The following is a 27,947-nucleotide window of genomic DNA, read 5'->3' as shown; positions in this document are numbered from 1 at the left end:
ACTTAGTGACTGAACAATAACAACTGTGAAACAAAACTTAAGGGGCATCAGAATCACCTGGAGAGCTTGTTAAAATTCAGATTTCCAGGCCCCACACCTAGGGCATCTGATTCAGGAAGTCTAGGGTGGGATCTGAGATTTTGCATTTCTGGTCATTTTGCATTTATGATCATTTTGCATTTCGGATCAAAGTGATGCTGATGCTGTTGGTCTGAGCATTGCTAGACCAAGCCTAATCATTTGAGGTAGAAAGGATGCTGGAGGGTCCACTTCCATGATCATTTGCTGCTGCTCTTTAGTCACTAAGTCATGTCCAACTCTTTGCAACCCTGTGGACTGTAGCCCGCCAGGCTCCTCTGTTCATGGAATTCTCCAGGCAAGAATACTGAATTGCCATTCCCTTCTCCAGGGGCTCTTCCTGACCCAGGGAGCCAACCTGAATCTCCTGCATTTGCAGGTGGATTCTTTACCTCTGAGCCACCTGGGAAGCCCTCTGTGACCATTCTTGTTGTTATCCAGTCACCAATTCGTGTCCAACTCTTTGTGAGCCCATGGACTGCAGCACACCAGGCCTCCCTGTCCCTTACCATCTCCCAGAGCTTGCCCAAGTTCATGTCCATTGAATTGGTGATGCCATTCAACCATCTTCATCTTCTGTCGCCCTCTTTCGTGATAATTATTTTAACCAAAATTATATTAAGAAGCATTACTCTAAAATGTAGGCTTTTCTCTTGATCAAAAACAAACAGCTGTTAAATAATTAGGACTTATAGAAAGCTATAGTTTATGGCATTGGGCATTGTTCTGTTGTACCTCTTAAATTTCCATACAGATGTTTTCATTCTTGTCAAAACTGTCATACAGGGAACAGAAACTGATATTCTTGTAAAAGGATATAATCTTAATCTGCAACTTTGTCAAAATAGACAGTCAAAAGTAGACTTTGGGACAGATTTTTGTGGGGAAAAATCCCTCATTCTCCTAAATATGAAAATAACTTACTTCAGTTTGTCAGTGGATTGATTTATTGAATGAATGCAACTAGGTAATGAATTTTTTTGTAATGTGGATAATGACTTCCCAACTTATCTCTACATTTAACTATGTTTTCATATACTATATTGGATTTCCTTAAATTTCAAAGAGAGTTCTTGTATGAAATAGGTCCTCAGTGACAGTTGACTCACTGTTTTCTTATATTTCAGAGTTGACAACTATTCAGAGAGAACAATTGCTTCATCAATCACATCTGAAGGAAATGAAGAGTACTTTGAAGACAGCATTCCACCACCAGATGAACCACCACGAGAAAGTACCAGTGAAAGTAGATTTCGAGTAAGTCACTTTAGCGAAAGTCATATGACATCTTCAAATGGGACTAGCTCATCATCTTTGTCACTATTTCATTCGGAAGTACAGGAAATTTTGCTAAGGTGTAGCAGGTGCCCTAAAAATGAATGTGAAACAATACAGTTTTCATCAAAGAAATTATTTTCCATAATGAAAAGTAACAGAAGTAAAAATAAGACGTTTTCTTCTGACTTTAACTTTTCAAGAACTTCGAGAATCATTATAGAAAGTGAAGATCTAGATGTGGCACCATGCCCTCCTGCCCATCTGTTTCTTTCTAGAGACCAAGTCAGACTTCTGGAAGAAAATGTGAGAAATCAAAGCCCTCCAAAATCCAAAGCCACATTAGAGAATAAAACTACCTCTCTGTCCTCAGTCTCTCTAGAGCCCTTGATTCAGAATCAACATTCTGCTACAATGGACCTTTCTCCCCAAGCACAAACTTCTTTTTCCAGACAAAAGGCTACTCAGAATCAAGGATTTTCCAAAGCCCAATTTATTGGTCAAGCCCACCAATTTTTTAACAATCAGGCATCAGTCAACAGGCAGCCTGAGAGTGAGGCCAGATACTTTGCTCTGCCTCAAGATTTGGTGAGGGAACCACTTACTAGCAGCACCCAAGACTCCTTCCAGACCACAGACATGGATAGGTGCCAACATCTGATCCAAGTTCCACAGTCTACTGAGACTCAAGATTCAGTCAAGGGCCTAGGGTCTGATACAAAACACTTGGATGAGGCCCAGGATTCTGTCTGGTCTGAAGAGTCAAACAAGATTAAATATTCTATCCCAGTGCAAGACACTATTTTACAGGATGCCAGACATCTGGTTTTACCTCCGAGCCCAAATTCAGTTGATAAAGTGATGCCACAACGAGAGCATGTTAAGAGTGAAGGCCAGAAACAAATTGCTTCCTCAACATTAAACCAGTCTCCTTCATATGGCTCACTGCCTCTCATGACCAGGCAGAAAAACAGAAGAAAAACCTTACGCCATAAAAGTGAACTTAGCCTCAAAGATCCGCCTCAGAAGTCAAAGAAAACACCAGTTTCACAGGTACTTCAGACCACAGCATGCCACACTTCAGAGTGCAGCCAGTTAAGATATGAGCATAAAACTAAGAAGAAAAAGTTACATCAAAGAAAAGGTGTATCAGATATAGCGTCGCATTTTACGTATGCTTTCAAGCTTGTCCCTCCTTATATTAGGAAGTATTACAGGAAAAGACAAGTGAAATTCACTCCAGGTTTAACAGAATGTAGAGATTTTCTGCCGAAACCAGATCAGTCACTATGTGCAGAGAAAGTTAATTACATAGGGTCTGTTGAGGAAGAAGGAACCATGGGGAGTACTGAAAATGAAGAGCAGCATGGCAGAAACAATAAAGAACTAGAAAACATTTCACAAGAAATTCCATCTCAGCTAGAACAGTCTTTCATGGTCAATACTTATCAACAGAAAGTACCTTGTCCTTCATTAATAGAAACAAACTGGATGAATAAAGAGTCTCTTGAAGATCCAAAGGAAATGGATATTGGAGAGTCTTGTGCCCCAAATAGCGAAACAACATCTGACCTGCCTATAGCAAGGCAAGAGACACCTTTAGAAGAAGCCATATCAGAACCTTCGCAGAAATGTGTTTCCTCTCCCCAGATGGAGTCAGACAGAAACATGAAAACATGGGAGGACCTACGAGGTTCAGAGAATTCAAATCCTGCCCTTTCAAGCAGAGAGGAGTTACCAACGAGTATATCAGAAATGCAAAGATGCTTCTCACAGGGGAATACAGACAGAAAAGATCTTCTTGAAATTGTTCTGGAGTCTTCTGACATCAACTTGTTCATTCCCCTAGGAACTGAAAAGCATAAAAGCAGTGGACAACCAGCAGTTGTAGAAATTCAGGAGAGGCCAGAGGATGTAACTGAGAAGAAAAAAAACACATTAAGAGTTCACGTGATGGAAGATGACATAAGCGGAAGTGAGGAACTCGAATGCAACACTAGAAACAACATTAACAATATGCAAGATGAACGAATATCTCCTGCGTTTCATGAGGCCGCTCACACTGCCCTTTCTTTACCACCTCGTATGAAAATGCAGAGTGAATTAAAAACCAAGATGGATACATCAGAAATAGGACTTAATTTTTCTGCAGTAAAGCCAGACGAATTACCAGATGACAGGAAAATATATTTTTCCTTTGAGAAGAACTGTCTAGTTAAAAAACCACAAGAAGACAACAGAGAGGAAGAACAACAGGCTCCACAAGAAGCAGCTTTGCAGCTAACACCAGGTTTCAGGTTCAGCCTACGACTACAGCAGAAGCCCACATATGTCCAACTGGAACCAGGACAGAATAGTTCAAAAGGTCGAACCACTCAAAATAAAGACCTCGATGTTTACCCACAGACTCTTTCTACAGAGACAACTGTGGAGACTAACCCACACCCTGTGATGGATCCATTTCAAGTTGAGGTGAAGCAAAGCACAGACAGACCTACAGGCAGGGAAACTGCAGACCCAGTGCATCCTCTCACCGTGTTCGAGAGCTTGCCAGTTTTAACTGAATCAACAGAATGTGGTGTCCCTTTGGGTGGAAGCCCTGAGAAGTTTTTGGATGCTCAGATTGCAGAAGAAAAGCAGGACTTAGAAGGAGTTTTACCTGAAGTTACCCTGGAGTCTTTCCATAGGCATATGCCTCCTTTATCAAATTTGAAAAGGAAGAAAATCAGAAAAAAAATATCAGGAACCACAAATGTACTCGGTTTCAAATGTGTGATTTCGAAAGTAAAAAAGCCACCAAAATGTCACAGAAGAAGATTAAGAAGCAATTTCAAAATCATGATTAAACACATACTTCAAGATAAATCCATGGCAGATATGCTTCTGAATGTTACTGACCCTTGTCTGTCTATTTTGCCCCATGTTAGAATGCACAGCAGATTAAACGTAGGGAATCAGAGTCATACCAAGCTAAAACAAGAGACATCAGAAGCTGAAAGAGAAGACTATTTAGATATCATTAATAAAGGAAGTGACTCTGGAAACACACTAGAAGCAGCTCGGTTGCAGGAGGAAGTGAGTGGGGACCAGGAAGCTTCACCAGAAGCAGTCCTTGAGGATCGCTGGAACCTCAGATTGGATGAAGATCCAGAGAAAGAGCTCAAATCCATGAAAGAAATGCAACAACCAAGCACATTAGCAGAAATCATGGCAGAGTCTATTCACATGGCCACAACAGGCCCAGTTCATGTTGAGAATATGGAGAAAAGCCTGATAGCACCCACAGATTTAAGATGCGCTGAAGATGATTCTGAGATATCTCCTCCCACATCAGAAAAATCACTGATTGGAGACCCTTTAAACCAAACAAGAGAAAGTGATGTACCAGATGATGGAAGTGATACCAGGGAAACAGGTTACTGTTTCGCAGCAATGAAGGCGGAACGACCCAAAGACTTACCAGCAATGTTCCCAAAGACTTTTAATTGCCACATGCCTGTCTTATCTCATTCTAAAGTGAAGAAAACTAGAGTAAGATGTTCACGCATAGAATGTAGAGTGAACTCCAAGTCTGTACCTATGAAGGCATTGAAGCCATCCATTTCACAAATGTGTGATATCACCGGTCATCAAAGAAAGAAACTGGAATCTGACTTTAAGGCCAAGTTTGAAAAGATCGGCCAAGCTAATGGACTAGAATATGAATTTTTAAACACCCTTTACTCTCCTGTGCATAGCAGGTTACCAGGAGCGATAAAGAGCTTCTCCCATGTTCAACCAAAGCTCTGGGGTCTAGCCGTTGAAGAGAGACCACTGTATGTTGATTTTTTTGATGAGAGTAATGCACTCTGTGACAGAGTAGAAAAAGGACAAGATGTAGAGGAAAAGGAGCAAAAGACTTTGCTAATAACAGCTCCGCAGCATACCCAGTACCTCTGGATCAATGGATGTCAAGGAAGGGAGACTCACCTTGCTGAACCAGACGCAGGCCTGCACCGTTTAACACAGGAGCAAGATACACAGCACCAAACATGCTTTAAACAAGCTGCTTTGCAGACTGATGTCCAGATGGGTCCTCGAGAAGCTAAGGAACTCCTGAAGACCAAGAAACCAGAAGATGACCTAACAGCCCCTGCGGGTCTGGAGGTTCTACCTCCCGAGGCAGGGAACTCATCACCTGTGAAACTTTTGAGCATTCCAACAGAGTGTGGCGTAGCCTCTGGTGGAAATCTTACAAGGGAACGAGGTTCTTATTCTGTGGATAAAAAGTCAGCGTTACCAGAAAGTTTGCAAGTGATCTTCTTGCAGTCTTCTGGTTCTACTGACACTTCCGTTTCTAAATCTCAAAGAAAGAAAAACACACTAAAATTAGCAAGAAAGCAAACAACAGTGAATTGTAGATACAGAGCTATGAGAGAACAAAACCTATCCACTCTGTGTATGCTCCCTGGCAGTCAGAGAAAGGCATTGCAATGCAATTTTCAAAGGAAGGATTTACAGCAAAATAAAAACACAGGAGATATGTGTTCACCTGTCATTCTCTCCAGGGTGCCTGTTTGGCCCAACACCAAAATGAGCATCGGATTAAATGTGGAGACAGATACCCAAAGGATAACAAGGCTTGATCATAGGCAAATGCAAGAGAAATCACCCAATGAAAGAAAAGTATGTTGTCCAGCTTCTATGGATATGAGTACTTTACCTAACAGTGTGAAAGATAGGAAACAGAAGGGGGCAGAGGAACAAGATTCACCAATTCCAGAGAGTGGCCAAGGCTTCATATTCAGTACATATCAGGAGCAGGATCATGACCTTATCAAATCAGATGAGGGGCAGAAACAAACAGGAAGTATAAATATCTATGTACAACCACAAACACATTTTGCAGAGAGTATTTTGAGCTCTGCTTCATGCCCAACATTGGATCCATTTCAACTGAGAAAGCTAGAGAGCGATGCTAGGTTTTTTCCTCCAACATCAGGAGAAGCAAAGTTTGATGAAAAAATATTTTCTGCAAGAGAAGGTGGTATTCCATCTGAGGCAAACCATCAAAAGGGACAAGCTGGTGGAACTGAAAAGGAAGAGAAAGTGACTTTAGATTTCTGCATGGCTGCTTTATCTTTATCCAAAGGCAAGAGAAACTTCAAACAATATTCAGACATGAAAATCTTGAAGAATCCCAAATGTGGAATTTTAAAAGCAAAGAAACCACCCATTTCACACATGCTCAATATCAAGGGTGGTGCTAGACGAAATCGTAGGAAAGCATTGGGATATAACTTGAACACCAAAATGGGACAGGTAGGTCAGGGTACAAAAATGGCAGACGGCAGGGACTCCCTCCTGAACATCATCCCTGCCATTAACAGATATAGTGACCAAGAAGGGAAAAAAGACATGTTAGGAGAAAAAAGACTCAGTTCCGAACAAGTAATGCAAAATATACCCCCACACGAAAGGAATGTGACTCCAGATGACCCCGAAGAAGGTGATCTTCAAGATGAAGAAAGTAAACAGGAGATGTTACTAAAAGTAATTCCACAGCACAGCCAACATTTCATACTCTGTTCAGACCAGACGAAGGAACTTGAGCTTCACAAACCAGGAAAGAAAGGATGTGGGGAAACTCTGTTTTTTACCAAACAGGACATCCCCCAGCGCACACAGCCTGCAGACCCAGTGCAGGCAATGCAGCCAAAGAGCAGCCAGCAGACACAAAACGGCACAGTGTGGTCAGCGAGTTCAAACCTTCCTCTTCTAAAGTCAAACGAATCACTAACCGGTCAAGTTGCAATTGATACAATGAAATGTGACGTCCCAAGTGATGAGAGCCACCTGGGAGAACTGGATGATCATGGTAAAGAGGAAAAGTCAGAGTTTAAAAAAGATCTACAAGCACCTGTCCCTGAGTCTTCAGCTACTGCCACACCTGATCCCCCTGAACCTAAACAGGGGAGAAAGACATTTACATGTAGAGCCTTAAAAAGTAAAATGAGTCCCAAGTGTGTTGCTATGAAGGCAAGAAAGGCACCAGTGTCACAGATATTTAACATCCCTGGGAATGGCTGTCTGAAAACCCTCCCTTCGAAAGCCCTGCGATCACAGATAATTGAGTTTTTGATTGAGATAAAATCCTCTGGGGCGCTAGAAGATGTTACTGCAGAGAGAAAGGAAGGAGGAGCCCAAGAACTGCTGGCAGCAATGCTGGAGTTCTGGGAGGCAGCCACACTTGCTTTACCTGTGTCGAAAAGAGAGAGAAACCACTCAGAACTTACAGACAAGATAAATAAAATGAGGCCCAAATGTATCACTTTGAAGGCAAAGAAGACACCGATTTCCAAGACATTTAATGTCACAAAACGTGGTGTGCCAAGCCGTGGTAGGCAATTTGAAGGCAATTTCAAAAGCATGAGGAAACAAGGTCAGTCACTGGCAGTCACCACGCCGAAGGCCACTTCCTCTCCCATGTCGGTTTCACTGGACATGAAGGTGCATAACAGAACCAAAGTAGAGACAGACATGCCGGGGAAGACGAGTTTCCATCCTGAGCTACAACAGCAAGGACACTGGCCGGATGGAGGGGGAGCCTCGTGTCCCTATTCGAGGGCCGAGAGGGAAAAGGCCAGGAAGGAACTCAAAGGCCACGGTGCAGAAGCAGCGCCTCGGAATTTCCAGCACCTCACTTCCAGTGCTCATCATATGAAGGAGGCTTGCTTTGTGAAATCAGATCTCAAACGGAAGTATTCAGCAAGGGGGAAAATCCCAGAATCACTAACCATAGCAGAGGAGCTGCAACAACGCACGTTTTTCGCACAAAGTGTCTTGCGTTCTGTGTCTTCCTCTATTTTGAATTCACTTCCATCTGAGAAGGCATCAAAAAGGACAAAAACACAGAGGTCAAGGATTTTATCTCCAGCGACAGAGAAATCACTCGGCGAATCTTTAGCTGTTAAAGTACCAAGTGACGTCCTGCCTGAAACAGACCCAGCAAAGGAACCTGCTAATTCTAGTCCAGAGGGAAAGAAAGAATTACAAACAGATTCACAAGGCAGAGCCCTACAGTCTCTCGGTATCTCCAGGCCGGATTCATCTGAAATTAAAGGGTTGAGAAACGCAGCATTGATCCCTACGTCTCGAACTGGGGAAGCCCAGATGGCATCAGTTTTGAAGACAACTAATACCACTAGTCCCAGTGCCCCCAGCCATGGAAAGGAACTGGTCTACACCTTTGATAACATGGCCAAAGAGTTATCTCAGAGTATGTCAGATATATTTATGAATGCTTCTTTTTCACCTACACCTGTTTCACCTGCCACCAAAACACATAGAAAACGGAAAGCCAAGAAAGACCCAGTCGAAGGCAGCATTATACAGCTAAAACCAGAGGACAGGAAAAGAGCGTGTAAAAGGTGCAGTGCCTTGGGCACCACATCTCAGTCAGGACGGCAAAATGAAAGAGAGGGCAAGGAAGTTGCAGTCAAAACAGAAAGCAGAAAAGATGAAAATATGCTTATTACAGAGCGAGACATGCAGCAACAAACACTAGTTTCAGAAAATATATTGGAGTCTACCTGTTCTCCTCTGATAATTCCATTTCAAACTGAAAAGGTGAAGAAGAACATCCCACCATATACAAACATACTGCATAGAAAAAATGAAAAGATTCCACGTGTGAAAAGAGAGAAAGCGATGGTTGATGGTCTTTTAATTGTTGAGGCAGGGTGTCGGACTCCATCTGCTGGGAATCCCACAAGGAGGCTGGATGCTTCCAGTCCAGCTCCCCTACCACCTGAAGAAGAGAAAGACATAAAAACTCAAAAAGTAACAAAATACACAGCTGATCAAAATACCCCACTTCCCACATCAGGGATCTCAGCACTTGGTGATTCATGTAATGAAAGCTGTAGAAGGAAAGTGGGTGGTTCTATTGTCAAGAAATATAAAGAGTTGCAAAGAGATTTACTAACAATATCCACAACATCTGTTTTGTCTGAATCTAGAAGGCAGAAAAAAGCACTAAAATTTCCAGAATGGAAAGATCTTATGGGTCCCAGATATATAACCATGAAGACAAAGAGGCCTCTTTCTTCACAGGTGCTTAATATCACTGAGCATGGTCATCAGTACTGTAAAAAGAAACAGGAATGCTATTTAAAGTCTGTGATAAAAGACAGGCAACAACATAAATGTATAGCTGATGCATTTTCATCTCTCACACCTGTTTCAATGGATAATAAGATAGATATTGAAATTGATAGCACACTCACAACAGGGACAGATCAACCAAGAGTACAAACACACAACCACACCTGCCCAGAGCTAGAGAAATCACTGAGTGCTGGGGAAGCACGGGAGGCCAATTTGATTGATACACAAAGCAGATCCAGCAACACAGGGAGAGTGAGTGTGCCACATGAGAAGGAAGAGGAAAATGTCCCAGAAATATCAGCAGAATCAGTTCCACACAAGAGCCAATATCTCCGTTTCACTTCTCACCATGTGAAAAATCTTGGCCCTTGCAAATCAAAACCTAAACTGGATAGTTCAGAAGGCAGAAGTTCTTGGAATCTGTCTTGTGCAGCACAAAACATGAGGCAAGAAGAACACATTAGAAAAACTATTTTAAAGCCTGTCTCTAAAAGCGTGATGACTTTAATTCGAGTCCAAACACTGAAGAAAGTTCTTCACACTCAAGAGGAAATCCAACACATGGCAGATCTAAAGACCCCATTTCCAGAAGCTGGGAAATCAGAGACTGGTTCCTTACACTGCGATGGTGTCTGGGATGGAAATCCTAGGAGGAAAGGAGATAGTCCTATTTTTAAGAAAAAGGCAAGGAGTCAGAGTGACTTACCAGGAACAGTCTTAGAGCCTTTAGGTTTCTCCAGCCTTGATTCATCTGAACCTGAGAGCCAGACTCATGCAGTAGAGGCTGTAGGCAAGGAAAGTACACTGAGTCCCAGGCAGGCGACTCTGCAGGCAGGGGAGCTGCCAGTCTTACAGGAGCTTACTAGCACGAGGTGTCTTACCGGAAACCATAGAGAGAAAACCCACAAACTTAAGACCAAGGCAAGAGAGAAGCAATGGAATGAAGGTGCAAGAAAGACATCATTCCATGCCAGCGAGGGAGCTAAGAGTCCACCAACCACGTTAGTGACTGATAAACTCTCATTTGATACAGCAGTGAGGGGCAGTCTGGATAACCATGGAACACTTCACAAAAATCTAGGTGATTTTGTTACAGAGAAAAAGGCAGAGCTGGACGAAACCTTAGCCACAGTTCTCCTGGGGCCTTTTGATTTATTCATGCCTGTTTTATCTGACTCTGAAAGCCAGATAAACACAGTGCAAGAGAAAATCATACCGAAACGCAAATGTTCAGTGATGAAAAAAAAGGAGCCACTCATTTCACAGCTATTTAAAATCAGTAGGCAATCTGCCACAAAACAGAGGACGAAATTTAGATCCAAGGTAGAAACCAAAATGAAAGAGATGCTCTCAGGTAAAAATGCAACTGATATGTATACAAATGCCACTTACTTCGAAGTGGATACCTCCAACATTAGAAGGCAAAGCAGATTCCAAACAGAGGCAGACAGAATATCAGGGTTTAATCCTGTACAGCCAACACACACACAGTTGCCAGTCGAAGACAGAGTGGTTTTACAGTCACTTAATGCCACAGGTCCTGCTGCTTTAAGCATTAACAAAGAACAGGAGATAGACACACACAGAGAGAAAGCTGTGTTAAACACAGACCTAAAATCTACAGATGCTTCTCCATCTATTCCACCACATACAAAAATGGAGCAGTCACCTAACACCTCGAGTAACTATGAAGAATCTTCTGAAAAGAGAAATGCCCTAAAGAAAGCAAAAGGTATGGAGGAAAAAGAGTGTGAACAACAGGTCTTGTCTGGAACATCTTCACAATATACCCAGTCACTTGAGTTTCTACAAAAGAAACAGCAAGAACTATATGTCTCAGGAAACATCCAGAACTCTGCTTATGCTTATACACCTCTATACCCCCAAATCCTAAACCATCAAGCTAATGCGAAAGCAGCAGGTGTAGAAAGCACTGTGCCTACTGAACAGGTAAAATCGAAGGCAAAGAAACCATTTGTTTCCCTGGTGTATAACACAGCAGGGCATGGAACCCGAAGCCACGAAAAGGAGACAAGGTTTAACACCAAGAAGCAGAAGCCAGGGTTCCAGCAAGAAAAAACTGAGGTAGAATTCTCTCTGAAAACTATCTGTGACCCTGGGTCTATTCCACCTCAGATTCAAGAGTTGATGGAAGCAGAAAGGGAGAAAGGCAAGCCACCAAGGCCGGAGAAATCGCTGAACACAAGACAAATAGCATTTTCACAGTTCCTTGCTAAGAGTGCCAAATCCAGAAATAGGAAAACCTTTAGACAGTGTATCAGAGAGCAAGAAGAAAATTGCCAAATTGCTTCGCTGGACCTCTTCCCACAGTGTAGATATCGATTCGTGATGAGACAGCAACTGAAGAAGAGCCCCACCCATGTCAAATACACAGTAAATTTGAAAAGAGAAGCACATCCTGCTCAACTTTCTCCAAAGACAGCAAGCTGCTCCACCACATTTGACATCTCAAGAGTGAGATTACACACAAAGCGCCAGCGCCTCATTGCCCTGGGAGTAAAGGAGGGAGACAGAGACAGGGTCCAACCTCCAGTGTCAACTCTGCAGAGGACGGAAGTATCTGAGAAAACAGATATTTCTTTAAGTTCAAAAGGACAGAATATGTGTCTTCCAGAGTCAGATGCTTCTCAAGAGAAGACTTGCAAGGAACAGGATCTGCTGAAGGAAGGAAGTAATTCGAGGACACTGGTGGAGCCTACTTTGTACTCCATTACGGAAACCTCTCATTTGGAAAATACCATTCCAAATCAACTGGCAAGAGATGGCTTAAGAGAAACTGATACCTTACAAGGTTCAAAAGGACAGACGTTTCTTTGTGCAAACGCAGAAGCCCGGCAATATACACCTGCAGTGGAGATCGGAGACGTGAAACCAGATCCCATTCCGGAATGTCTCCTGGATTCAGCATCTTGCCCCAGTGAGGAACTTCATGTAAGAGAGGCAGGAAATGCAACACGGAAAGAAAGAGTTAGCATCCCTGTTGTTCCAGACGTCGATCTATGGGAAACCGAGATGCCAAAGTTAACGAACCTTCTATTAACATCAAATGAACAAAAAATAAACTGTTCCGAAAAAGAGAGGACAGAGCAGCGAAACAGTGCTAACCCGAAGAAAGGAAATCTTCTGGAATTCATTTCCTCTTGCATATTGTATCAACTCCATAATGAAAGGCGAAAGAAAGAAATCTCAGCCAAAGGAATGAGTTCAGCGGTTTTGAGTCCAGTGGTCCAGAAAGCATCAAACACAGTAGATACTCCAGTGGATCAACCTCCGTGCTCAGGAAGAAGAAAAGAACATCAACAGGAAAGTACACGCAAGGCTCTCCCAACATCTCTTTCTCATTCTATGATGAATATATTTCAGATTAAATTGCCAGGAGTAATGAAGGCAGCAAAGGAAGTAGATAGGCCAAGGCACCACAATTCAAATACAGAAGGAATCGGCTTGCCTGGTGCAGGAACAGAAGAGCAACCAGAATGTGTACAACGTATTTGGCCAAATCTTGCTTCTGATCCTTCAAGAGATATATTATTTCAAAGTAAGATGCCGTATGAAAAGACAATATCGGAAGAAGTAGTTAGCACTGTGGAGTATACTCCAAGTTCAGAAGGACACGGTTCACATATTACAGGAAAAGGAGGCCAGCAAGAGAAATGGATGTCTGAGACCCTTCAAAAGTCCACATCTCACTCCCAAGCAGGTCTCCATCAAACTAATATCTCAGTGCAAGAAGTAAAGTTTGATGACACAAGTAAGATGCATTCCGAATATTCAACTCCACAGGCTAAGGAAGCATTAAAAGGAATGGATGTTATTTTTGGATATACACAAAACAGTGAAAAAGGACAAAACTTACCCAGCGTGGAACAAAAGCAGCAGCACCTACTGATTCCCTCTGAGAATTTTCCCTCCCTGAAAATTCCCTCTGAGCATACATCTTACCCTCAAAACAATCCCTGGCCCCTGCCGCATTTAACGCCTCAGACAAAGGAAGCATTATCAGAAGTAGGTAATGTGTCGAGCAGGACAAAAGGATTAGACTTGATTTCTAAAGAACAACTAAATACTCAACGTGAGTGTGGCCTGGAATGGACCGTACCCTCAGCTCCTCCAACGCAAATGACGAGACAAAATACAAGGCCACCTTTAGACTCATCCAGTGAAACTGCAAAATATCAGAATGTCTCGTCGCTGAAAGGAAAGAAATTATTAGATGGGGAGCAGATAATTGATTCAATAACAAATGTTAGCTCCCCCAAGCTAAGTGTTAGAAAGAAGGTGCACTTACGTAAAGCATGTCGAAAAAAAGTACAAAAAGAGGTGTGTCTACCTGGATTTTTTTCACATTCTCTTTCTATCCATATGCCTCCTTTGCCTGAAAATAAAAGACAGAAGAATGACCTAAAACAAGGAGTTGAGAAAGACATGGTGCCCACCCAAAGGACCTGGGAGAAATTGATATTTTCAAACATATTTAATACCACTGACTATGGTGGCCCAGGCAACAGACCAGACCTGCCGAGGAAGATAAAAGAGAAAATGGTAAATTTGAAACATAGAAAGGTTAAACCTGATTTGGTTGTGACAGATGTATATGAGTCCATCCCGTCTCTCAAACTGAATATAAAGACAGCTGATGAGATTATCTCAAATAATGTAAAACGAATTAAACAACTTATGTCGCAGAGAAAGGAGAAGATTAGAATAAAGGGAGTTGATGTGAAAGGAACAATGGATCCCAACATTACCTTGAAGGCAAAGAAACCATCACGATCATACCTGCGCAGTGAAAAGGAATTGCCAGGGCAGTTGAACATTATAAAGCAAGAGAGCGAGGGGCAGACAGGCAAAGGTATGTTAGGTGTGAAACTGACAAACTTGTTTGCTGCTGTACCATCTCTGTCACCTCTTGATTTGAATTTAAGAACAAAAGGCGGAAGAGATTCTTCAAGAATACCACAGACCTACCTTCCACCGCTAAAGCTCCAGGCAACATCAAATATCAGGAAAGCATCATTTGCAGAGTCAATTAATAGAGAGAGTTTAAGCAACATAATAGAATCAAAACGTTGCCCACAGCAAAAGAGGGAAGATGGAGACAATATAGGATACATGACAGATAAAAGGGACTGCAAAAGGGCCACTTTTAAAAGAAAGAAAAAACTTTTCAAACACACACCGAATGCAAACGAACCGCAGTGGAACAATAAAGAGCAAGAGCAAACGATGCAGGAAAATGAAAGTGATGGAAAGGTAGCTCTGAATAAGCCCCGTGCCTCCATTCCATCTTCTTCTCCCCTGGAGCAGGGTCCTGGAGTAAAAGAAGCGGCATCACAAACAGTTTCATGGTGCTGCCCTCCATCACTGACCCTCCAGGAACTGTCAGATGCAGTGACAGCATGTAAGGAGCCAGCTGATGATATTTTAAGCAATATAGCAAGATCAAAATATATGTCACAGGAAAATGAAGACAGAGTGGGCATGGCTTTGAAAGAGATAAGGCATCCCCAAAGAATGCCTCTGGAGGTGAACCAGTCTCCAGTTGCCCAGGAATTGCAGGTGAATATCAACGAAAAAGAAGAAAAGATGCAGCAAGATAAAGGTAAACAAGTCGGGATTCAGAGACAGTCCTGTGTTCCCATCTCTTCCCCACCTTACTCTAAAGTGGACACAAGAAGGAGAGGAGAAGCAGTCGTGCTAAGAAGAACAAGACCCTGTTTTCTAGAACCCAAACCCCAGGAGCCATCAGACACGGGAAACATAGCATATGAAAAGTCTGTTTCCAGTGATATCTCAAACAGGGTAAAACAAGCTAAAGAGCATGCGATCCAGGAAGAAGAGGAGAGAGTTAACATGGAAGAAGTCTTCCTTTTGAAGAAAAAGAATTCACCACTTTCACAGGAAATCCGGCTGGACGTCAAGGAGCAAAAGAAAAAGACACATAGAATTCAAGGTGAACCAAGTGTGATTTTGATCTATACTTCCAGACCTGCCACTTCTTTTAACTTGAATACAAGAATAATAGAAGCAGATGACAGAGCTGAAGTAATAAGATACTCTTGTTCAGAACTACCCCACCAGAAATCATCAGATGTAGTGAAAAAAGCAAATCGAGACTCAACTGAGATAGGTATCATAAGCAAGGTACAAGGAGCAAAGGACTTTATGCCCCAGAAAGGAGAGGATCAAGGAGAAACAGCCAATATGAATTATATGAGGTACTCCAAAGAAATAAGTTCCAAGGCAAGGGAGTTCCCACTTCCACACATTCCCAGTAACCCTGGGAGCCACAGCCCCCAGACTAGAGATGAGCCAGCAAATAGAAGAGAAAACCCGGGTCATGCACAGGAAAGAAAAAGTGAACTAGATGAGGTCCTGACCGGACTTTGTCCCCCTCAGTTTACATCAAACAAAGGCAAGAAGGAGAACCAAGGAGCTCTCAAATCCTGTCTTCCACCGTTAGGGCGCAGGAAGTCATCAGATGCGCAGGAGTTAAAATATACAGTGTCACCTCTGAGTGAGACCTCAAGTGATTCAAAAAGAACAAACTACATGACGTGGGAAGAAAAGGATAAAGCAAATATTTTTGTGAGGGACCCAATGCATCCCAAGTCCTTAGCTCTGAAGGTAAGGAAATCCCCGCTTTTCCGTATGCTCGAAGCAAAGAAACTGCAAGTGAACATTAAGGAGCCAGTGAAACGGGAGCAGAAAGGGAGAAGGGACACAGTTGTGATTCTGAGCAAAATCTTCCCTTTTGTCACTTCTTCAACTCATCTTAAATCTGACACGATGAAAGAAGACAAAGGTGGTCCAGGAGTCCTAAGGCACTCTGTGCCATATCTCAAGACCCAAGCCTCACGGCCTTCAGTACAGAAAGCACCTCTAAAGTCAACTGATAGAAAGAAAGAAAAACAATATCCGCCACCAACAGAAAGCAACAGAGCACACGCAACAGTTGTGAGAGGCGCAATGCCTGCCAGTGGCTCAGACTTCAAGGCAAAGACATCATCCCCCCGTCCCATGCTCGGTGTCACCAAGCACGATGCTTTGAGCAGGAGAAAGGAAGTGCGCCCAAGCGTGGAGGAGAGCACAGGACAGGGGCGGGGGCGAACAGGAGAGCCTGGTGTGACTGCAACAACCCCCACCCCCGCCTTGCCTTCTCCATCAGACCGTAGACTGGATGCAGGAATCAAAGAAGACAAACACTCGCCTGCAGTCACGGGATTCTCTCCACCATTCCAGCTCCTTGAGTCATCGGGTGCAGGGAAAATCAGACATGCAGATTTCAGTCAAGGTATTAGCTCGTGTAATATAACAGTAAGAGCTAACGGACGTGTGTCGTATACAGAGACAGAGATCAGAGTAAAAAGAAAAGATGAGAAAGATAGAACACACCCCAGAATCACAGCTGTGGAAGCCCAAACATCCCCACTTACACATTTACTCAGTAGAAACAGACTGCCTTTGAATGTCAAAGAGCAAGGGAAGGAAATGCAGGATGGCAATGGTGAGCTGGGAATGGTTCTGAGGGAAACTCGTGCCTCTTTACCTTCTCCATCTTACCTGAGACAAGACACTAGCAGAAATGAAAAGAAAGATGCAGAAAGAATAACGCAATTCTGTTTTCCACCACTGAAGATTTTTGATCCACTCCACCTAAACACAAAAGCAGATGCTAAGTCATTTGATGGTTATTTGTTAAAAAACAAAGCTAGACTCAAAACAGATAATGAAGACAGAGTGCTTCCAATATCTGTGCATCAGAAGGCAAAAGAATTACCACTTTCACATGATACCAAAGAATCACAGTGCAAAATGAAAAAGCAAAAGAAAATGGTACAGAGAGAGGACAGTGAACTAGCTACAAGATTGAAAAACGTCTGTACTTCTTTACTGACTCTACCATATCTTAAATCTGATACACCAGAAGGAGAGAGGTACGTGATAAGAATCACAAAATTGCCTCCCCCACAAGCAGAATCACCTATTGTACTTACCCACAATCTAACTGACCTTCAGGGAAAAACTAAAGGGAAGGTTTGGGAAGATAAACAGGAGCCAGGTGATGCCATGCAAACTGAGACCTGTGCTTCTCTATCTTCTTCTCTTCACCTTGATGAAAACACCAGCATAAGAGAAGAGGGCATGTCAATGCTACCAAGATCCTCTTTGCCCCCAGTAAACTTCCAGAAATCATCAAGTTCTGAGGAAGTGATACATGTAGAGTCAATGGCGAGTTGTACTGTCATTAGTCCCCGCAAAGAAAAATATTTGCCCCGGAACAAGAAAGAGGACGGAGTAGAAAGAAGAAACTTTGTGTCTCCCAAACATCAACGAAAGTGGATGCAGGAAAGTAAAGATGAACCAGGTATGGTTCTGATCAAATTTTCTACTTCATCCCCGTCTCTCTCTGCCCTCAAATTGGATAAAGAAGTACAAGTTGATGATGAAACGCTAGCACGTACAAGGTCTATTTTGCAGAGAGTATCATTTGGAGGGAAATTATATACAGACACAACTAGTGGTGATACTACGGAAGAGGCTCAAAACCTGACCAAATCTACTTCATCACCATTTCTCCCTGCCCTCAAGTTGGATATAGAAGTACAAGTCAATGATGAAATGCTAGCATGTAGAGAATCTGCTCTGGGGAGAATGTCGTATGCAAGAGAAGCAGTACATACAGAGACAATTAGTGGTAATACCATGAGAGATGCTCAAAACCTGACCAAAATTTCTACCTCATCACCACCTCTCCCAACCCTCAAACTGAATAAAGAAGTACAAGTCAATGATGAAATGCTAGCACATACAAGGTCTGTCTTGAGGAGAATTTCATATGCAAGGGAAATATTACACAGAGATTCAATTAGTAGTGACATCACAGTTCAGTTCAGTTCAGTTCCAAAAGATGGTCAAAACCTCACCAAATTTTCAGCTCCATCACCATATCGCTCTGCCCCCAGACTGGATAAAGAAGTTCAAGTCAGTGATGAAATGCTAGCACGTAGAAGGTCTGTTCTGGGGAGAGTAGCATATGCAGGGGAAATAGTACACAGAGATTCAATTAGTGGTGAGACCATGAAAGATGGTCAAAACCTGACCAAAATTTCTGCTTCATCACCATTTCTCCCCACTTTCCAATTGGATAAAGAAGTACAAGTTGATGACGAAATGCTAGCACATAGAAGGTCTGTCTTGGGAAGACTCTTATATGTAGGGGAAATAGCACACACAGATTCAGTTAGTGATGATATCACAAAAGCTGGTCAAAACCTGACCAAATTTTCTGCTCCATCACCATCTCTTTCTGCCTTCAAATTGGATAAAGAAGTTCAAGTCGATGATGAAATGCTAGCACGTAGAAGGTCTGCCTTGGGGAGAATTTCATATGCAGGGGAAATAGTACATACAGAGACAATGAGTGGTAACACCATGAAAGATGTTCAAAACCTGACTAAATTTTCTACTTCATCACCATCTCTTCCTGCCCTCAAACTGGATAAAGAAGTACAAGTTGACGATGAAATGCTAGCACGTAGAAGGTCTGCCTTGGGGAGAATTTCATATGCAGGGGAAATAGTACATAGGGGTTCAATTCATGGTGATACCACAAAAGATGGTCAAAACCTGACCAAATTTTCTGCTTCATCACCATATCTCTCTGCCCTCAAGCTGGATAAAGAAGTACAAGTCAATGATGAAATGCTAGCACTTAGACAGCCTGTTTTGGGAAGAATTTCATATGCAGAGGAAACAGCACATACATATTCAATTAGTGATGATATCACAAAAGATGGTCAAAACCTGACCAAATTTTCTATTTCACCACCATCTATCCCTGCCCTCAAGTTGGATAAAGAAGTACAAGTTGATGATGAAATGCTAGCACATAGAAGGTCTGCTTTGGGGAGAATATCAAAGACAGGGCAAATGATACATACATATTCAATTAGTGGTGATTCCAGGAAAGATGTTCAAAATGAGGAACAACCTATTCCTGAGGAAGAAGAGAGGGACAGAGAAAAATCAGTAGATAGGAGAGGTGTGACACACACCAAATATATAATTTTGAAGTCCAAGAAATCGCCGCCTTCATATACACTCCACAGATCAGAATTGTATCTGAACCTTGAAGGGAAAGAGCAAAAGAAACAGGAAGCTCGAGGTAAACCACCTGGTAAGATGGTAAGAAATATTTATCTTGCCACACCTCCAACTAAACTGAAATTGGACAAAGGCACACAAGTAGATGACGGAAAGCTTGGAATTAAGAAACCCTCTCTACTTCCACGAATGATTTCAGCATTATCAGATGCAAAGAAGAGAACAGATACAAAGGGAATCAGTGGTGATGTAATAAAAAGAAAACAATGTATGTCAGAGAAAGAAAAAAAGCTTGATGTGAAAAATGTAGATATGAGGCTACGGACCCATCACAAAAAATCAGTGATTTCACCAATTCCAGATATCCTTAGTACAAAGAAATTTGTGTTGAATGTTATTAAAGAGCCAGGGGAAAAAGTACACAAAGATACAGATGAACCAAGTATGGTCCTGACAAGGACTTTTCTTTCTATCCCTTCTGCACCTCTTTATTTAGATTTAGAGAGCAAAACAGACAAAGACACACCAGAAATCACAGGATCCTCTGGTTCACAGCAACATCTCCAGGAAACATCAGATACCCAGAAAACAGCAATGAGAGAATCAGCTGCTGGTGAGAGGGAAATTGTTAAAAATGCAGAATGCTCAGTGCCAAAAGACGCCATGCAACAGTGGACATCAAACTTTGTGATCAGTGTACAGCAAAGGAGGGAACCTCTACAAGTCACATCTGAAGGAGATGTGAGTCGGTTACTTTCAAATTCACAGCAGGAGGACTTTTATGTCACAGGGTATGGTACTATAAAAAGTGGGAAAAGGCTAGAATGTTTCTTTGCAGGGTCAGAGGCTCAGCAAGAAAAATACAAACCAGAAACTTTGGCTACAATTCTTTCCTTCCCCATGATGGATCTCACTAAAATGGAAAGTCTGAAGAAAGAGACAGAAATAATGAATCACTTAAACCATAAGATAAGTCCTCACCTTCTGGTTTCACTGCCAAGGAAATTATCCAGGGAAATATGTGCCACACTCGGCTCCCCTGTCAGTTCAGCATTTTCTGCTTCCAAGCAAGATGTCCACCACCAACAAGAAGCTTTATCACAAGCATCTCCAGCATCTATAGATCTATGTAAACTGGATAAGCCAGAAGAAGATAGACAAAACAATGGAAAAACAAAGGAAATGTCCCCTCCCAACGTGTTAGCACCACAGATAAAGGAACCCCTTGAGGAAATGAATCTCACAGAGTCAGATGCACTCCAAAATGCAGATCAAGAAATTGTCATGAAAAAGCAAGTGGTGCTGCAGTCTGGGAGTGGACAGAAGACCAGAGTGGATTCTAGTCTTTCTCTGAAAATTCCACTGCAACATGTAAAGCAAAGGACATCATTGGAAATAGATGTGCACAGGCAAACTACAGTGTGCCCTGGAATACAAACGCTTCCAGGAATACGAACAGGTATGACAGAGTTTGATGCCCAAAGAGGGAAAAAGGAGCAGACATTGCTTGTTCCAGATAAAGAGGCACACAGTCTAGAAGCGCTTCAGAAGTCTGTTTCCTCCTGGACTTTTCCACTTCAATCTGGAGATGCAGGGGGAAAAAACGAAACTGACCCTGGCTCTACTGGAAATCTGGAGCAAAAAAAGTTAGAAATGAAAGAAGGGATATTAAAAATAGATACAAACATAGCTGTCCGTCTAGAAGAGGACAGAATAGAAATGCACAAACACACCATTGTTAATCTGGAGGAGGAGACAATAAAAATGGACACAAGCAATACTGTAAATGTGAACACGGCATCTCTAAAGGCAGAGGAGCCTCAGATTAAGACTCAGGTAATCACTCCCATGGCAAACAGATGCCCAATCAAGCAAAAACAGAAAAAGGAACAAGAAGTGTCCAGTGCAAAACATAACATTCAACTACAAAAAATGCTTCAAAAACATGCTCTGGATTCATTTTATGCCTATATTCCTCTTCCTCCCAAATTAGGAGGCCAGAAAGGCAGATTAACAATAGCAGACTTGAAAAGAGAATTGGGCCCCAAACATTTAAATATGAAAATCCGAAAACATCCAATTCCACAGATTCTAGGCAACACGGGACGAGGTACTCCAAGCAATCGAAAGAAATTAGAGTATAATTTTAACAAATCAAAGAAAATAGCTTTGAGAAGAGGAGATGCCTCAGAAATATTTATCAGAAGTCTTTCTATTTCCACAGTGAGTCCATCTCAGACTAAAGACCTGGTAAAATCTCAGACAAACCTAGAAAGTGCAAAGAGAACCCGTATTTCAGAATTCCAGAAGAAATCACCAAATACTAGTGAAACTATGAAGAGGGACAGTTCAAGCATTGTGAAAGAAAAGAACCAGAATTTTACAAAGACAATTCCACAGGATTCCCAGCCCTTCATTGTAGACAAACAACAAATGTGCAAACTTCCTAACACCAAATCAGAAGCAAACCTCAGCAGAGAAATAAATAAAAATTTAGCTCCACAAACAAACGAAAGGGTTGTTCCTGGCCAGGATATCTCTAGGATCATAAAAGAGCCTGATGTGCTTATGATCAAACAAGAAAAGGCACCAAAACCCACTGAAACACCCACAGAGTGTCTAATCATGTCTAAAGATCCAAAGGAAAATGTGGAAAGGATTGTAAAAGAAACTGACTTGCTTATGGTTGAACAAGAAGAGGCACCAAAATCCACCAAAACACCTACAGGGCGTCTAATCATGTCTGATCCAAAAGAAAATGCAGAAAGGATCATAAAAGAACCTGACTTGCTGACAGTTGAACAAGAAAAGGCACCAAAACCCACTGAAATTGCTACAGGGTGTCTAATCTTGTCTAAAGATCCAAAGGAAAATGTGGAAAGGATCATAAAAGAACCTGATTTGCTTATGGTTGAACAAGAAAAGGCACCAAATCCCACTGAAACTGCTACAGGGTGTCTAATCATGTCTGAAGATCCAAAGGAAAACGTGGAAAAGATCGTAAAAGAACCTGACATGCTTATGATCCAGCAAGAAAAGACACCAAAGCCCTCTGAAACTCCTACAGTGTGTCTAAACATGTCTGAAGATCCAAAGGAAAATGTGGAAAGGATTGTAAAAGAACTTGATTTGCTAATGGTTGAACAAGAAAAGGCACCAAAACCCATTAAAAAACCTAGAGAGTGTCTAGTCATGTCTGAAGATACAAAGGAAAGTGTGGAATGGATCATAAAAGAACCTGACTTGCTAATGGTTGAACAAGAAAAGGCACCAAAACCCACTGAAACTGCTACAGGGTGTCTAACCATGTCTGAAGATCCAAAGGAACATGTGGAAAGGATCGTAAAAGAACCTGACTTCCTTAAGGTTGGACAAGAAAAAGCACCAAAACCCATTAAAACACCTACAGAGTGTGTAATCATGTCTGAAGATCCAAAGGAAAATGTGGAAAGGATTGTAAAAGAACTTGATTTGCTTATGGTTGAACAAGAAGAGGCACCAAAAGCCATTAAAAAACCTAGAGAGTGCCTAATCATGTCTGAAGATACAAAGGAAAGTGTGGAATGGATCATAAAAGAACCTGACTTGCTTACAGTTGAACAAGAAAAGGCACCAAAACTCACTAGAACACCCACAGAGGGTCTAATCATGTCTGAAGATCCAAAAGAAAATGTGGAAAAGATTGGTAAAGAACCTGACATGCTTACGATCCAGCAGGAAAAGGCACCAAAACCCTCTGAAACTCCTACAGGGTGTTTAATCATGTCTGAAGATCCAAAGGAAAATGTGGAAAGGATCATAAAAGAACCTGACTTCCTTATGGTTGAACAAGAAAAGGCACCAAAACCCTCTGAAACTGCTACAGGGTGTCTAATCATGTCTGAAGATCCAAAGGAAAATGTGGAAAGGATTGTAAAAGAACATGACATGCTTATGATCCAGCAAGAAAAGGCACCAAAACCCACTGAAACACCTACAGGGTGTCTAATCATGTCTACCAATCCAAAGGAAAACGTGGAAACTCACATGAAAAGCACCCTAAATATGAACAGTTCTCCTCCAAGGGTAGAAGAACCACAAGATGAGACTCAACTCGTTGATATCACGAGGTGTGCCTCACCACTCGATCATAGGGATCAGAGTGAACTTGTAGAGGACACAGCCATGCAAAAGGTCCAGCAACAAGAAACTTCTCTAGGAATTGTGCCTATTCAACCACAAGCTAAAGGTAATGAAAGAAAAACGGTGGGATATAGTCCAAGTGCAGGAATTATGATTCCTATTTGTGAAGCAATTAAAAATGTTCTTGAATCCCAGATAAAAAACATAATTCAAAACACGTTTTTTCCTAAAAACCTTGAAAAAGCAAAAGACAATAAACCTGTTGATTGGAAGTCACAACGTTTCACAAGGGGTCCAAGTACACTATCCATGACAATACATCCTGAATTGCAGCCAAAACCTATTTTAGAAAATTTTACTTGCAAAGAAAAAGTTAAGCTCACAAATCATTTAGAGTCAAAAGCACCTGAAATAAGACTGAATTTGATACCAGAGGTGGTAAAACAATCCTTCCAAAGGTTCAGCTTTTATCAAAAATTGGATATTTCAAAACATAACAGTTGGAAGCTCTATCCAAGACATAAACAAATGTTCTTTTTGCCTCTGGAAGGGATTGATACTATAGAATTTAACCTAAAACACGAATCCGAAAAAGACTCACTTCCTGTCAATTGTATGAAGTCACTGATTATTAATGTTTCAAGAGGTAGTGAAGAGGCAGTGAACATCACAAAGTTAAAGAGGATGAAAGCGCTAGAAGGTGGAGCACCTTCACTGACTTCCGCTAGAGAGAAAACATTGCCTCGTATTCTCCAGAACTGCTCAGTAGGAGAGAAAAACAAACTCCTCATACACTTTTCTAAGAAGACACTGGAGATTCAAATGAAAGCCTTTCCCAGAATTGTAAGGGACTCTTACACAATGGCCAATGCCCAGGATGGAGGGAAACCTTTATCTAAATGTGTTCATTCTGCGGTCAAAGTACCAAAACGAAGAAACAGAGTTTTGTTACTTTTTGAGGAAGACTCTCTTCATCAAATAGATCTTGATTTACAATACAAATACCTCCGTTTTCTCCTGGGTTCTCCAGTTGCAAGGATGTTCCCTAACCCAATTGTATTTCCCAAACATAGTCTTAAATTACAGACAGTTGCAATATGTAAAAAAGTAGATAGCAGTGGGGAAAGTGGTGGTCATTCCATTAATATACAACCATTAGAACATATCCCTTTCAAAAAACAAAGTTTCCATGAAAACTCATCATTAGTCAGAAATTTCTTGGCACCTACCCAGGTGTGTGCCCCTGACCCTGATCAATACAGCACAGTGCAGAAAGATACCATGGCTCTTTCTAAGTTAAAATCTCATGTGACTCCAGAAAAAGATAAACAATGTCATGTATGGTTTCAAGAAACAAGTACATATGAATCTGTTGATTTAATGATTCAGAAAAAGGCTCAGGATGCAGGTGGTTCCCATTCAATTCAGAATTCTGAAGATTTTACTGACAGTCAGACAGATATCGAGAATTCAGATAACTTGGAGGAATGCTCAGCTCATGATGTACATGAGAGTGAAGACTGTATCTTTTTAGATGCCACTCCTTATTTAAGGCAGGAAGCGGAGACTATTCTATTTGAATTACAGAAAGGCATACCTGTGGAAAATCTCTACAAGAAGAAGAAAGTCAAAATGGGTTTGAAACCACTTTACAGTGAAGATTTGGGTTCCCATCATCTTAGAGGTCATCGACAACATTCGTCAATTGTGACACCCCATTCTTATGAATCCCATAAAAGCAGGATGCACAGGTCGTCCTCCAGTATTTCACCACCTTCTTATGAATCCCACAGAAGCAGGAAACATAGATCGTCCTCCAAAATGACGCCATCATCTCATGAATCCCACAAAAGCAGGAAACGTGGCTGGTCCTCCAAAATGCGGCCTCCTGACCTGTGGTGTCACAGCTCCTCAAATACCATTGAGGTTCCATCTGTATCATCTTCCATTTCTTTCAATGGGGAGATGCTTTCACAGACTACAGTAAGCGGGAAAAATTATTCTTTAGTTCCCTTAACAGAATCCAATATTAAATTACATCTTACAAAAAGCCAAGGCAAACATCACAGGCATTCAGAAAGCAGAGAAAGAAGGAAGGCCAAATTGGACTTCTTTAGAAAGAACAGCATGCCTTGGGAATGTGATGACAGTTATACAAAGAGTAAAGAGAAACACACAAGAAGGAAGGATGTGAGGGATTATGAATCAGAAAGACTGGATTATTTCCCAAGTAAATACAAATCATCAGCAAAACCTCATCAAGAGGATATCAGCTTCCATTCTGAAAAAAACCAAAACCAGCCATTTTTTTATGCCTGTATACCAGCAGACTCGCTGGAGATTATACCCCAAACCATTCGCTGGACTATTCCCCCCAAAACTTTAAGGAAGAGAAACTTCAGAGTTCCCCTGGTGGCCAAGATTTCAACTTCTTACAGCATATGGAACTCATCCAAAAAGTTGTTGGAATCACTGTTAGAGTCCTTCAGCTTACTTCATTAAAAATGTTACCATTTCAAGATTCATCTCCAGAGGACAGCTGGTTGCTAAGATGATATTCTTTGCAAAATAAAATCGTATTCAGTCAAATGGCTTCCTCGTGAAGTGTTTTCTAAACTGACATCCTACAGTAGATTTGAATCTACTGTTCTGGGAGGGCATGTTGGGAAAGCGAATGACTTTGGGTTTGGTCTAGCCGTGCAGGAGAGCTCTCTTTAGTTTGTGCCACCTCCTTATAAGCCCCCAGAGGAGAAGCCCCCAGGTGCCAAAGCCCCCTTCCCACCCCACCCCACCCCAATGACTGCAGGATGACTTGGAAGAAGTGTAGCCCATTAATGAGGTTGAGAAAGAACAATCTGAAAGGCAGGGGGACGTAGATACTAGAGGGAGACAGTTTCAGGGAGCAGCGAGGGTTGAACAACGTCATGTGTCACAAGATACAGGAGTAAAAATACTTTCCTGAGGATCCAGGTTCCTCTGATGACTTTGTCGCCATCCCCAGTGGCAAGCAGAACCTGCAGCATCTCCGTGACCTGCTCACCACCAGTGGCAAGCTGGGGCATCAACACGCTTAAGGACCTCAGACCCCACCCCCAGGCTCTTAGAGGAGGCCCGGAAAAGCCAAGTCTGCCCAGGGGCTGCTGGGAAAGCCCAGATCTGTGAGGCTGAGGGTGGGGTGGTGGTGGGATTTTTAGCACCATGTGAATTTTTTTGAATGTACTTTGTGCTGGCTTATTTCTAGTATGTTAATAAAATATTGGTCTCACTTGGGGGAAAAAAATCTTTTTTTGCCTCAAAAATTCCATAATGTTGATCATTTTATTTTACTCATCACCATTATATTCATGCTAGGAATAACAATGCTCCTCCCTCTATTATAAATGCTACTTGATCTCTTTGAAATGCATTATTTGCTGTGTGTGTAATATTTGGGCATGCTTGATAGAAAATTATAAAACATTTCCCAACACCACAGTTCAAAAGCATCAATTCTTTGACGCTGGGGAAAAAAAAAAAAAAAAGAAAATTATAAAACATTTCAATTTTTTTTTAAACCAAGGAAAGTATCTAATTTTGTGCAACTTACACAGAACTCTTTTAGTAATAAAAACAATGAAATTATTTCACTTCTTGATATTTAACAATAACAAGACATTAACTCCCCAAAACCCACACCTACAGCCACAGACTAGATTCTGTCATCAGTACACTGGTCTTGGCATCTTCTGTGAGTCATGTCTGTCGGGTTTAACAATCAAGTCGAATATTTTCTTACTTTTGATTGCAGAGAATTTTGAACATATGCACAAAAAGGACAACAGTATAATGGACTTCTGTGTGCCGCTCACTCAGCCCTAAAATTTTAACCTCTAGTCATACCTGCCTCCTCTACTTCTCCATTAGTGTTTTGAAGCAAGTCACAGACATATAGTTTTTATCATTTTACAAATCTCTACTGGAGAGATTATTTTAAACAACCATCTCCTATCTAAGAAGCAACAGAAATTACTTGGTATCAAATATTTAGTCAGATGATTTCCAGCTCTCATGAATGTCATTTTCGAATGGTTCCCATTCCCTTGTTTTCTTTTTTTTTTTTCTGACATTTTTTTCAAATAGAAGAACCAGGTTGTTTGTTGTATCAAGTTTCCCATAGCTTGCATTCTGCTGATAGTGTCCCCATTTCAGACTGAAAT

The 27,947-nt window shown here is 41.7% G+C and overlaps 1 protein-coding gene across 1 annotated transcript in view; it reads left to right on the top strand.

Annotated features, from left to right (window-relative positions):
• The window catches only part of CCDC168 (coiled-coil domain containing 168), a 35,349-nt gene extending 9,027 nt beyond the window's left edge, over window positions 1-26,322 (top strand). Inside the window, exons 4-6 of the mRNA XM_040267277.1 lie at window positions 1,206-22,276; window positions 23,753-25,505; window positions 25,608-26,322. Of these exons, the coding sequence (XP_040123211.1) occupies window positions 1,206-22,276; window positions 23,753-25,505; window positions 25,608-26,253 (23,470 nt within the window). The 3' untranslated portion in view covers window positions 26,254-26,322. The remainder of the gene's footprint in view (window positions 1-1,205; window positions 22,277-23,752; window positions 25,506-25,607) is intronic.
• Window positions 26,323-27,947: the final 1,625 nt, after the last annotated feature.

Source organism: Oryx dammah, unplaced genomic scaffold (assembly GCF_014754425.2).
Source record: "Oryx dammah isolate SB20612 unplaced genomic scaffold, SCBI_Odam_1.1 HiC_scaffold_24, whole genome shotgun sequence".
Lineage (NCBI taxonomy): Eukaryota > Metazoa > Chordata > Mammalia > Artiodactyla > Bovidae > Oryx > Oryx dammah.
The sequence above is the reverse complement of the archived record's forward strand: the minus strand, read 5'-3'. Positions and strand labels throughout refer to the sequence as shown.